The sequence below is a fragment of the Heptranchias perlo genome, chromosome 14 (assembly GCF_035084215.1).
Source record: "Heptranchias perlo isolate sHepPer1 chromosome 14, sHepPer1.hap1, whole genome shotgun sequence".
Classification (NCBI taxonomy): domain Eukaryota; kingdom Metazoa; phylum Chordata; class Chondrichthyes; order Hexanchiformes; family Hexanchidae; genus Heptranchias; species Heptranchias perlo.
The window spans coordinates 5,788,796-5,802,852 of record NC_090338.1 but is presented as its reverse complement, the minus strand read 5'-3'; the positions used below and the strand labels follow the sequence as shown (position 1 = coordinate 5,802,852).

At 46.4% G+C, this 14,057-nt stretch overlaps 1 protein-coding gene across 3 annotated transcripts in view; it reads left to right on the top strand.

The window, feature by feature from the left end:
* ndst1b (N-deacetylase/N-sulfotransferase (heparan glucosaminyl) 1b) overlaps nucleotides 1-14,057 on the top strand; it is a 213,374-nt gene that overhangs the window by 191,435 nt on the left and 7,882 nt on the right. For all 3 annotated transcript variants that reach the window (XM_067995982.1, XM_067995984.1, XM_067995985.1), the window contains 4 exons: nucleotides 1,288-1,411; nucleotides 3,776-3,950; nucleotides 4,829-4,999; nucleotides 7,222-7,331. In XM_067995982.1, the coding sequence (XP_067852083.1) occupies nucleotides 1,288-1,411; nucleotides 3,776-3,950; nucleotides 4,829-4,999; nucleotides 7,222-7,331 (580 nt within the window). The remainder of the gene's footprint in view (nucleotides 1-1,287; nucleotides 1,412-3,775; nucleotides 3,951-4,828; nucleotides 5,000-7,221; nucleotides 7,332-14,057) is intronic.

Genomic DNA, 14,057 nt, shown 5'->3' with positions numbered 1-14,057 from the left:
TGATCACCACTGATTGCTACTGCTGCCATTCTGCTCTTGAGGTGCTTCATTGTGTTGGCACAGTGTGCCAATTAAAGCCACCCAACGGTAGCTGTCATACATACCAATTGGCAATAAACTCCTTTATTGCAGTGTCCCATTTAAATCAATAAGGAAACTCAACAACAATTTACAGTTAAGGGCAGATTTTCTGCTTGCTGGGATTTCATGTCACGAAATTGCACAACCCCAGCCTAAGATTTTCCATCCATTAACTTTAATGAGTGGGAAATCTTAGGCTGTGGGGTGCACAATAGCCTAATACACATACCCAGCATGTGTTAAGTGGAAAAAATCTCCCCTTCGTTGCCCTAACATAGCAAAATGTCCAATGCTTCACAGCTTGGACTCATTACTGAGCAGACATTGGGAAATTAGGGAGGTGGCTGAAGATTTGGTCAGAGAGATAAGTATTAAGGAGGCTTTAGAAGGTGGGAAGAGAATTCAAGTGTGGAGCCAGGAGTGTTGAAGGTTCTGTAACTGATGGTAGAACGAAGGGAGTGGGGGACAGTAGGATAGTGTTGGAAGAGCAGAAGGTGCAATCAGGGAAGTAGGGCTGGAGGAGATTGCATTGGTGGAGCAGAGCAAGGCTGGAGAGGGATTTGTAGACAAGGATGAGGATTCTGAAGTTGATGTATTGAGTGATAGTTTGGCAGGACAGGGGTGATACATGAGCAGGACTTTGGGATTTAATGCAGATGTCAAGTTGTGGATGGGCTGCAGTATGTATAAGTCTTCTATATATGAGTCTTAGCAAATACATCATCAAACACTAGAATGGAGAGAGATAGCAATGAAGCTGAATAGGATGAAAGTGACAAATGGGAATTATGTCGAAGAGAAGGGCAGAATTTCTTCAAGGAAGACAGTGAATTAAACAATAAAACAAAGCTCAAAAAACTGCAAATGTTGGAAATCTGAAACAAAAATAGAAAATGTTGGAAACGCTCAGCAGGTCAGGGAGTGCCTGTGGAGGGAGCAGAGGAGTTAAAGTTTCGGGTGTGGGCCCTTCATATAGGCAAAGCTAGGCAGAAATCTGGCAACATTTAGTTAATTGGATATGTCAATGTTCTGTTTGGATGGGCTTTATACTGTTGAGTATTTTGCTTGGATCAGGAACTGTAATGAGAGTAGTAGGGAAGACACAGCAATCCTGTTTTCAATTACATCCACCCCCATTTAGTTACACGTTTACATAAAGCTACACCATACAGTAACTGAAAATAAGAGTGAGCTCTTTCTCCCCAGGTACCACGGCTCTCTATCTTTTCCTCACTATGCATCCGGACATCACCAGTAATTTTCCAAACCCAGACACCTTTGAAGAACTGCAGTTTTTTAATGGACCGAACTATCATAAGGGCATTGACTGGTAAGGTGACGATCGGCATCCTGAACAAACTGCACTGTGCACTCACCCAGGGCAGGAACATGCTTTACACTCGCATACACTTTATCAGTTTAATTACGGGGGGGATAAATACCCATGTACTTGGTAATAAAACTTTACTAAGCATTGGAATGTAACTGGGTGTGTATTTTGGAATGCTTTCTTTGAATTCAAGCTGAGCCAGTTAAAAGCAAATCCAGTGAAACTTCACACAAAGGGTTCTGAGAATGTGGAGCGCTCTGCTTCAGAAGGGCTGTAAATGCAGAGTTGTTTAAAAGGGAGATAGATACTTGGGAAGTAAGGGGATTAAGGAATGTAGAGAAAGGGCAGGGAATTAGGATTGCAAAGACAGAACTGCAATGGCTAACAAAATGGAGAACAAGCTTGATGGGCCAAATGCCCCAATCCTGTTCCTACTCCTGTTCCTGTGCAGTGATTTCTGTCCTAGACTAGTACCTACCTTGCTCTAAAAGCTACAAAGTATAATCTGTGTGACTGCTGGAAATCATTATGTGCTGCACTAATGAACCAGATGATGGCAGCTTTCGACTGGTGGGTCTGAAGGCGTCCAAGTTGCTAAATCGAGCAATCTGAACCCAACGTTCCTGGTCTTCTATGCGTTCCCCTTTTCCTTAGCCCCATCAATGGTGGTAAAGCATTCAGTTCACACCTACTCATGGAACTCCCTATCAACCTCTCCACTTTTGGAAACCTCCATCTCACCTTCCAACGAATCCCTTCCAGCTCAGTGTCCACTTTCCTTCCCCTTATTTGTGAAGCGTCTTGGGATATTTCTTATGTTAAATGCGCTGTAGAAATGCAAATTGTTGATCACGTGAGCCTACACCGCATTATTTGGCTGCGTACAGTAAGATAGTGTGAAATGTAGTGGGATCTCACTACTCTATACTAGTAAGGTCCCAACAAACATTGTTTATAACTGAATTTGTATCAGAAAAGTACTTGCATCCACTTGTAAAAAGGAAACAGAAAATACTGCTAATGTACAGTAGGTCCATCAACATCTGGAAAAAGAAAAGATTAGTTAACATTTTGGGTAGAGGCCCTTCATCAGAACATTTGTTTTCCCTCAAACACCAAGGGACACAAGTTAAGAGTTGGAGAGGCAGTCAAATGTGTTTCAGGCGAGAGAAGGTTTGAGGAATATGATGAGAATACAGCTGGCTGAGGCTGAGATCATTCAGAAAGGGGTGAGGTTAGTTGCACCGTGAACACTCAGTCTGAGTTTTCAGCTTATGCCCTCTCCAGATGTGATTCATCTTAATGGCCGGGAAAAGCGCAGGTTGGCGAATGCACAGTAGGAAATCCTGGTCCTACTGTCTAGACACACACATGAGAATTGATCAGTTGGATATCAGGAGAGCTGTGGGACTTGTAGACCTGTACTACATTTCAACAGTGACTACACTTCAAATAAAGTACTTCATTGGCTGTAAAGCACTTTGAGACGTCCTGAGTTCATGAAATGCGCTATACAAATGCAAGTCTTTCTTTTCTTTTACTCCAGCGTAAGTCAATGCCATCGAGAGAGGAGGAGAGAAAATTGGAGGGAAAGGAAAACACAGTGCTCCTTGGGTTATTGAGTAAAACACATTGTGACCTGGATTTTCCTCTGAGCGGCGAACGAACGGTGCCCGCCACTCGTTAGACTTGCACTGACCCATCAGCGTTTCTTGTTTTTTTTCACGGCTGTTTCCTCTCACGGTGCGCTGAATCCAGCGCGGCCCCCTCTACAGGGCATCTGGGGCCTGTGTGAACGGGGCAAGCAACTGTCTATCCCCTTAACCAACCAGATTAAAGCGTCTGATGAGCAACGAAGATTCAGAACCAGGAAGTGTAAGTTAGAATAGTGAATTCAGTGTCAGATCAGGTACAGAAACAAAATAAAGGGTGAGAAATATTGAATTAGGAGACAGAGATAAAAGAGACTAAGAAAAATTTTAAAAAATTTTTTAAATCTCCAACAACAATTAAAATCTGAAGGAATGAGACTCCACACTTGTTAAAGTTAATTTTCAGAGCCAAAGAGGTTGTTTGGCCGTCATTAAGACTTAACACGCCGATAAAAGTATGCTGAGACTTGCCGTACCTTTTTCTGGCGCGATTAGTTAGTATCCATCAGGGCAGTGCAAGAACTTCACGGCATTCCATTCAATTGAACGTTGAGTCAGCCGGCGAGATGTCGTTCTCGCGGAGATTACGGAGGAGGAGGGCATCCGGTCCAGCAACTTCCAGATTTCCACGTTTAACTGCGCGTGTGCAGTCACATCAAACACGCCTCTACTTTCCCAGCATAACTGATCACCACCTTTTCCCCTCGTGCAGGTATATGGATTTTTTTCCTGTTCCTTCTAACACGAGCTCGGATTTTTTCTTCGAGAAGAGTGCGAATTACTTTGATTCCGAGGTGACCCCGAAACGGTCAGCAGCTCTACTGCCAAAAGCTAAAATCATCACCATCCTTATCAGCCCCGCGGATCGAGCCTACTCCTGGTACCAGGTGCGTACTGTCTTACCTCTTTTACTGGACAGACCATCAAAAAAATATGTAGCATTGAACAGCAAACATTAAAACAGCAAATATACTGAAAGTGGATTTAGTGGGTGGTATTTATACTTTTAAAACAAAATGTGCAGCAAAGAATTTTAAAAATGTAATACATAGGTTGGTGGTCAAGATTGGAACGGATAGGTAGATGAAGGGAAAGGGATATGGGAATAGGGTGGTTAAACATGATCAGGACTGTTTGCTCATGTGGAGGGTAAACGCCAACATGGACTGGTTGGGACGAACAGCCTGCTTCCGTGTTTAAGACTTTTCACTTGGGTTCAGATCTTCCCCCAATGTGATGGGGTGAACGTCGCTTCTGTCTGCTGCCTACAAGGGTCCTATTTGAAATGAGTTTGAGCAGTTGACAGTGAGTGTGGGCTCACAGCAAAACGGCAGCCACAATTTGGTAGAAATGGTCAGTCTCAGTTGGAGCTTGTCAGGGTGGGAAGTGAAAGTGCCACGTTGGTGAGGCAGTGGCTGCTGTCCCGAGGTGGGGCTGGGGGGTGGTGTTAGTGCATGCGCACACGAGCAGACATTGGATGACAGTGTGGTCACACTCGGCTGTGGCGTTCTCCACAGAGAATGGCTTGCCAATATACACTGTCCAGGCTCATATTTCAACTATGGGCGAGGTACCAAAGTGCTGCTGGTGACTGGGACCCAGAGCCAGTGTCTTCAGGACGTGGAACAGGAGGGGGAGAAATACAGTTTATTGGCAGCTTCTCACAGTATCATGTACCCAGCATGTTATTACATACTACCTAAATAAGGACAGAGGTTTTTTATTCTTATTTGGAAATAAATATTTGTTTTCGTGTCATTTCCAGCATCAGCGGGCCCACGATGACCCCATGGCCCTGAAGTACAGTTTCTATGAGGTGATCACTGCTGGTGTGGACACGATGCCGAAGCTGAGAGCTCTCCAGAATCGGTGCCTGATTCCAGGCTGGTACGCAATGCACATCGAGCGCTGGCTTAACCACTACCACGCCAATCAGGCAAGTTCTCTCCCTTGTGATAAGGGGGGCAATTGGCAAATGGGGCCCGAGATAGTGGCCGGGCAGCTTGGAAGAGTCCCTGGCAAGAATTGAGAGTTTGCGGCAGGGGCCAAGGACAATGATTTCAGTTCCGCCAGTGTTTCACAGTCTGAGAGGTGACCTTCAGTCATATAGAAAGACAGTGACATTTTTATTATTTTAGGTATCAAAGGATAGTGAAGTGTATGATTCATTGCATTATGCTGTGTACTGTTCATTTGCCTGTTTTATGTAAATTAACCATTGGAGCCTGAGTCTTGGTGTGATAGAGTGCATATTCAGTCTGCCCGTTGAAGAGAGAAGAATCATGTGGCAGCACCTTACATTTTCCGGTAGCTGGTGTATAGAGGAAGGATTCTCTGTTGCAATCCCTGGGTTTCGCTATCGGTTACCAAGATACCAGACAGGAAAAAGCACATTCTGGATCGTAGGAGACACGAGGTCCACTAACGGGAATGGCCAGTGATGATGAACCTGAGAAGTCTCTAGCTTTAAAAACCCCAAAACACGTTACTCCTTTTTGAAGTTTAAATGATGGATAGTGCTCAGGAAGAGGAGGGTTTTTCACCCAGCAGCTGATGTTGATAATTGATATGCAATTGTTTATAAAGTTACTGAAGAAAACATTTTTAATCCTCTTTTGTCGAGGGAGGCTGTAATATGTAGTGACGATATGGCTCATAAAAATTGAATTGGGTTCAAAGAACAAGCTAGATGAACACTAGGATCAGTACCCTGACAAGAATATTTATCAAGGCCACCAGCAAATCCTTAACCTCTCACCTTAACTCTTCATCAAAGAACTGTCTGGGATTAACACCCAGCCTATGCCCAGCAGTTAATGATGCCGTAAATATGGTCTGCGGAACTGCCTTACATCAACCAGTTCAGATTATATTAGCATTCACACTACTAACCTCCCATTATGGTACGTACAAGCCACTGAGTGAATGAATTAGCCCTTTCTTACCAAATCATCAAAAAAGAAGCCAGACAATAAAGTCATGAACTAACAATTATTTATCAACCTCATAATCACTTATGCATTGAGTCTGCAATTTGTTTAGGAGAAGGGCAGTTCACTTATGCCTCAATAATTCAGCATTAGCTTGCTGATTATAAATTTACAGTTGAGATCAGAGTCTGAGATTGATATAAATTGGTGAGATTAATTTATGATTAGACCTTAGATAGCTGACAAGTTAAAACCACTAGATAGCCAGTCTAATGAATAGATTAAAGACTGTATGCTTGTAGTTAGTTACTAATGTATGGATCTATATACAGTCTCGTCCTTATGAGCTGGTGCAGATGTACTGGTTGTCCCACCTTCCTCTGGAAGGATGATGTTAGTCTTCTCAGATGTCAGTGATATTCATTTCTCTTGGATCCTCTGCTCCTGGGTAAATCCACCTAATGCACTGTTAACTGTATCTGGACTAGCTGTCTTAAGTCTTCCTTTGAGCTCAGGAAAACTCGTTCATCTAAATGACGCACCTATATCTGACTAGTACAGCTGTACAATTTTAAATTCTGCAACCTCTCACTTTCCACCTTTTACCAAGATACCCTTATATGTGCTCTAGATAAAGAATCAATAATACCAAACTATGACAATCTACTACAAGGACAACTTTTTGTGTCAAAAATATAATCTTATATATCCTTGATTTTCAAAGAAACTTCCTCAATTCAATTGACTGATCTGAGTGACACATGTGTGAGATGAGTTCACCCCTTTTTGTTGTCAATGACCTAAACCAGCCATGTGAGTGCCCCCAATGACCTCAGGTTACTGAAGTTGCAGAACCCGGACATGTCAGGTTACAATCTCACTCCCCTGACTGCTCAGTCTCTTTCACAAAAAAAACATAGAGAGAGCCCAAAATTCTTGGGGTCCAGCTCTACCATTGGCGGTGCGGTGGGACGGGACTTCTGACCGCCAGTCTGCCACAGGCCTGACCCCTCCCAAATCCTGGGATCATGGTCATTTGCAAAGGAGGCACGAGCGCCCGGACCATTTGCAGCATCGCTGGAGTGTCCACCCGGAGGAATGTCAGTGTGGCACCCTGCACTCTCCACTTTTTCCAATAGATCCGGCATTATCCCAATCGTTCATTTCATAGTGACCCAGCCTTGTGATGGTCCTCTCCAGTCATGCACTTCTCGCTTTCTCCTCTCAGATTCTTGTTCTCGATGGGCAACTTCTCCGAACAGAGCCAGCAGCAACGATGGAAAAGGTGCAGAAATTCCTTGGACTTCGAAACATTGCCAATTACCACAAGTTACTGATGTGAGTAGCATTTTAACTATTTTCAATTCAAACTAAACACTTAGAATTTTAAAAATAATTGATGCCAGTTTCTCCATTTTTCAGCCTTTTTTAGTTGTGGGGGGAGGGGGTTCAGGGGTGTTGTGCTGGGACATTCTGTGCCCAAAGGCAGTGCCATCCTATGAGGACAAACTGGAGAGGTGCCTGTACTGGGGTAAGCTTCTCCATCATCACTTTGTTTAACAACCCAGCTGAAAGCTGCTGGGACTTGTCAATGACCAGTTGTTGGCTGATATGGTAGAGAAAAGGATGGAACTGAGTGGTGCAGTGGGTTCACCACAGAACTTTCACCTCGAGGTTCAAATCCACCGAATTACAACAGAAGGCGGAGGTCTCAGGAGCTTATTGCACAGCTTACGCACAGGCTCCTAGTCCTCTTTGCATTCACTGCCTTCATTGGTTTGCCTCAGTGCATAGCTGGGCTCAGGGCTCTGTGCCCAAATTTCTGAGATGTGGGTGCATGATGTGCTTCACCACATTAGAAGCCCGCGATAGTATTAGCAGCCCAGAGTCACCTGTCCAGTATGTACCCACCTAATAGAATATAAGTATTATTCAATATAGTTGGGTACGGTAGCATAGTGGTTATGTTACTGGATTGGCCTGGACTAATAATTCGGAGTCATGAGTTCAAATCCCGCCACGGCAGCTGGGAAATTTAAATTCAATTAATTAAATAAAATCTGGAATTAAAATACTTGTATCAGTAATGGTGGCCATGAAACTACTGGATTGTTGGAAAAACCCATCTGGTTCACTAATGTCCTTTAGGGAAGGAAACCTGCCATCCTTACCTGGTCTGGCTGATATGTGGCTCCAGACCCACAGAAATGTGGTTGATTCTTAATTGCCCTCTGAAATGGCCTAGCAAGCCACTCAGTTGCACAACCTCGCTAAAAAAAAGTCATAATAAGAATAAAACCGGACGGACCACCCGGCATCGGACCACTAGGCACCGGACACGACAAAAGCAAACCAAGCCCAGTCGACCCTGCAAAGTCCTCCTCACGAACATCTGGGGACTTGTGCCAAAATTGGGAGAGCTGTCCCACAGACTAGTCAAGCAACAGCCTGAGATAGCCATACTCACAGAATCATACCTTTCAGCCAACGTCCCAGACTCTTCCATCACCATCCCTGGGTATGTCCTGTCCCACCGGCAGGACAGACCGACCAGAGGTGGCGGTACAGTGATAGACAGTCAGGAGGGAGTGACCCTGGGAGTCCTCAACATTGACTCTGGACCCCATGAAATCTCATGGCATCAGGTCAAACATGGGCAAGGAAACCTCCTGCTGATTACCACCTACCACCCTCCCTCAGCTGATGTATCAGTCCTCCTCCATGTTGAACACCACTTGGAGGAGGCACTGAGGGTAGCAAGGGCACAGAATGTACTCTGGGTGGGGGACTTCAATGTCCATCACCAAGAGTGGCTCGGTAGCACCACTACTGACCGAGCTGGCCGAGCCCTGAAGGACATAGCTGCCAGACTGGGTCTGCGGCAGGTGGTGAGCGAACCAACACGAAGGAAAAACTTAGTTGACATCATCCTCACCAATCTACCTGACGCAAATGCATCTGTCCATGACAGTATTGGTAGGAGTGACCACCACATAGTCCTCCTGGAGACGAAGTCCCGTCTCCGCACTGAGGACACCATCCCACGTGTTGTGTGGCACTACCACCGTGCTAAATGGGATAGATTCAGAACAGATCTAGCAGCTCAAAACTGGGCATCCATGAGGCGCTGTGGGCCATCAGCAGCAGCAGAATTGTATTCCAGCACAATCTGTAACCTCATGGCCCGGCATATTCCTCACTCTACCATTACCAACAAGCCAGGAGATCAACCCTGGTTCAATGAGGAGTGTAGAAGAGCAAGTCAGGAGCAGAATCAGGCGTACCTAAAAATGAGGTGCCAACCTGGTGAAGCTACAACTCAGGACTGCATGCATGCTAAACAGTGAAAGCAACATGCTATAGACAGAGCAAAGCGATTCCACAACCAACGGATCAGATCAAAGCTCTGCAGTCTTGCCACATCCAGTCATGAATGGCAGTGGACAATTAAACAACTAACGGGAGGAGGAGGCTCTGCAAACATCCCCATGCTCAATGATGACAGAGACCAGCACGTGAGTGCAAAAGACAAGGCTGAAGCGTTTGCAACCATCTTTAGCCAGAAGTGCCGAGCGGATGATCCATCTCGGCCTCCTCCCGATATCCCCACCATCACAGAAGCCAGTTTTCAGCCAATTCGATTCACTCCACTTGATATCAAGAAACGGCTGAGTGCACTGGATACAGCAAAGGCTATGGGCCCCGACAACATCCCGGCTCTAGTGCTGAAGACTTGTGCTCCAGAACTAGCTGCGCCTCTAGCCATGCTGTTCCAGTACAGCTACAAAACTGGCATCTACCCGACAATATGGAAAATTGCCCAGGTATGTCCTGTCCACATAAAAGCAGGACAAATCCAATCCAGCCAATTACCGCCACATCAATCTACTCTCAATCATCAGCAAAGTGATGGAAGGTGTTGTCGACAGTGCTATCAAGAGGCACTTACGCACCAATAATCCGCTCACCGATGCTCAGTTTGGGTTCCGCCAGGACCACTCGGCTCCAGACCTCATTACAGCCTTGGTCCAAACATGGAGAAAAGAATTGAATTCCAAAGGTGAGGTGAGAGTGACTGCCCTTGACATCAAGGCAGCATTTGACCAAGTGTGGCACCAAGAAGCCCTAGTAAAATTGAAGTCAATAGGAATCGGGGAAAACTCTCTAGTGGCTGGAGTCATACCTAGCACAAAGGAAGATGGTAGTGGTTGTTGGAGGCCAATCATCTCAGTCCCAGGACATTGCTGCAGGAGTTCCTCAGGGCATTGTCCTAGGTTCAACCATCTTCAGCTGCTTCATCAATGACCTTCCCTCCATCATAAGGACAGAAATGGGGATGTTCGCTGATGATTGCACAGTATTCAGTTCCATTCGCAACCCCTCAAATAATGAAGTAGTCCGAGTCCGCATGCAGCAAGACCTGGACAACATCCAGGCTTGGGCTGATAAGTGGCAAGTAACATTCGCGCCAGGCAATGACCGTCTCCAACAAGAGAAAGTCTAACCACCTCCCCTTGACATTCAACGACATTACCATCGCCGAATCCCCCACCATCAACATCCTGGGGGTCACCATTGACCAGAAACTTAACTGGACCAGCCACATAAATACTGTGGCTACAAGAGCAGGTCAGACGCTGGGTATTCTGCAGCGAGTGACTCACCTCCTGACTCCCCAAAGCCTTTCCACCATCTACAAGGCACAAGTCAGGAGTGTGATGGAATACTCTCCACTTGCCTGGATGAGTGCAGCTCCAACAACACTCAAGAAACTCGACACCATCCAGGATAAAGCAGCCCGCTTGATTGGCACCCCATCCACCATCCTAAACATTCACTCCCTTCACCACCAGCGCACCGTGGCTGCAGTGTGTACCATCCACAGATTGCACTGCAGCAACTCGCCAAGGCTTCTTCGACAGCACCTCCCAAACCTGCGACCTCTACCACCCAGAAGGACAAGAGCAGCAGGCACATGGGAACAACACCACCTGCACGTTCCCCTCCAAGTCACACACCATCCCGACTTGGAAATATATCGCCGTTCCTTCATCGTCGCTGGGTCAAAATCCTGGAACTCCCTTCCTAACAGCACTGTGGGAGAACCTTCACCACACGGACTGCAGTGGTTCAAGAAGGCGGCTCACCACCACCTTCTCGAGGGCAATTAGGGATGGGAAATAAATGCTGGCCTCGCCAGCGACGCCCACATCCCATGAACAAATTTTTAAAAAATTCTGTACTGTCTGTAGGCTGCCGTTGCCTCTGGAGCTTGTTTTATTTTAACAGGCCTGAAACTGTGGTGGTTCCTGTTCAAATGAATCTAATGGTTCAGGTTGTTCTGGTTGAATCATTGGTCAATGAGGTGAATCTGTTTGGGTGTCTTGTCTCCAGATTTACAAGGTTGCATTTGTCGCGGTTGCCTTGTGTCTGGGGCTGCGTACACACAGTGAGGTGAAAACCTGTGCTCGGGAATGAGGGACATGCCCTGCTCTGCCTTTCATTTACTTGTGCAGAGGAACGGGATGCAGTGTATTGTGCCTGATTTATTATTCTTGTTGATCTCACTTGACCCTGTTGAATTCCCTTTGTCTAATCTTTCTGAGGGTAGGTTCTTGTATTCCGACATGCATCATTGCTGTCAGGTTAGGTCCCAGATGCCTCTTCACCCCGCACTTTTATGGAACTCATTTCCTGGTCTGGTAACTTAAGAACCAGCTCATCTATGTGCTTGATTAGGATGTGTGGTTCTTATTAAAAGCCTGTGATGTGCTGAACTGTATCCCCTTCCCATTCCTTTACATTTCACTAAGCAGGTTCAAATTGAAGGAATTGAGACTTATCTCCCTGAAGATTCTAACTGTGTTCATCCTGCTCTAGTTTTGAAGATCATCCAGTTTTTGTAAAGTTTTTTTTTATTCGTTCATGGGATGTGGGCGGCGCTGGCGAGGCCAGCATTTATTGCCCATCCCTAATTGCCCTTGAGAAGGTGGTGGTGAGCCGCCTTCTTGAACCGCTGCAGTCCGTGTGGTGACGGTTCTCCCACAGTGCTGTTAGGAAGGGAGTTCCAGGATTTTGACCCAGCGACGATGAAGGAACGGCGATATATTTCCAAGTCGGGATGGTGTGTGACTTGGAGGGGAACGTGCAGGTGGTGGTGTTCCCATGTGCCTGCTGCTCTTGTCCTTCTAGGTGGTAGAGGTCATGGGTTTGGGAGGTGCTGTCGAAGAAGCCTTGGCGAGTTGCTGCAGTGCATCCTGTCGATGGTACACACTGCAGCCACTGTGCGTCGGTGGTGAAGGGAGTGAATGTTTAGGGTGGTGGATGGGGTGCCAATCAAGCGGGCTGCTTTGTCCTGTATGGTGTCGAGCTTCTTGAGTGTTGTTGGAGCTGCACTCATCCAGGCAAGTGGAGAGTATTCCATCACACTCCTGACTTGTGCGTTGTAGATGGTGGAAAGGCTTTGGGGAGTCAGGAGGTGAGTCACTCGCCGCAGAAAACCCAGCCTCTGACCTGCTTTTGTAGCCACACTATTTATATGGCTGGTCCAGTTAAGTTTCTGGTCAGTGGTGACCCCCAGGATGTTGATGGTGGGGGATTCGGCGATGGTAATGCCGTTGAATGTCAAGGGGAGGTGGTTTGACTCTCTCTTGTTGGAGATGGTCATTGCCTGGCACTTGTCTGGCGCGAATGTTACTTGCCACATATCAGCCCAAGCCTGGATGTTGTCCAGGTCGTGCTGCATGCGGGCTTGGACTGCTTCATTATCTGAGGGGTTGCAAACAGAACTGAACACTGTGCAATCATCAGCGAACATCCCCATTTCTGACCTTATGATGGAGGGAAGGTCATTGATGAAGCAGCTGAAGATGGTTGGGCCTGGGACACTGCCCTGAGGAACTCATGCAGCAATGTCCTGGGACTGAGTTGATTGGCCTCCAACAACCACCACCATCTTCCTTTGTGCTCGGTATGACTCCAGCCACTGGAGAGTTTTCCCCCTGATTCCTATTGACTTCAATTTTACTAGGGCTTCTTGGTGCCACACTCGGTCAAATGCTGCCTTGATGTCAAGGGCAGTCACTCTCACCTCACCTCTGGAATTCCTGGAGTACCTCAGTCCCTGTTGAACAGGTTGTGTCAGCTGTGGTTTGGTGGGTAGAACTCTCGCGAGTCAGACGGTCGCAGGTTCGAGTCCTGCTCTAGATACTTGAGCCCATAATGTAGGCCATCACATCAATGCAGTATTGAGGGAGTGCTGTACTGTCGGAAGTACCTCATTTAGATGAGACGTTAAACCGAGGCCCCGCCTGTCCTCTCAGGTGGATGTAGAAGATCCCGTGGCACTATTTTGAAGAAGAACAGGGGAGTTCTCCTTGGTGTCCTGGTCAACATTTAATCCCTCAACCAAAACCACTAAAAAAGCAGATTATCTGGGCATTATCACGTTGCTGTTTGTGGGATCTAGCTGTGCTCAAATTCGCTGCCGCATTTCTTACATTACAACAGTGTCTACACTTCAAAAATACTTCATCGGCTGTATTGGCTTTGCCAAGTCCTGAGGTGGTGAAAAGCGCTATGGAAGTGCAAGTCTTTCTTTCTTTTGTGTGAAGATAGAAGCCAGTTGGCCTTGCAGATCCACCCCCATGAGGTCTTCTATTATTTGGGACGCCTTGTAGATCTCACCTCTTGAGCAAGTTTATTTTCCCGTCGACCTCAGTCCAACATCCTCCAATCTCAGCCATACATTTCCAAAATATTGCAAGCTGCAGATACAGGGAAAAGTACGAGTTTACTTGGAAACAGCCTGGGTGTCAGACAGGGTATCTGGAAGACATTTCACAGTTAAACATTTCAGACCTTCCGACGTGCTTTGTGGCACATGGGGCTGTGATGCAAGTCTAGTAAACCTACTAACCTGAGGACATTTTCCAGTTTGTAGTTCCATCAGTGGAGAGCCCTCAGCTGTCACTCCCCTGCCCTCTGAAAACCCTTTCCCTAAACCCCTCTGCCATGCCACCTCTCCTACTCTTTTCTGTCCTGCACATAGACCCTGTGAAAAAC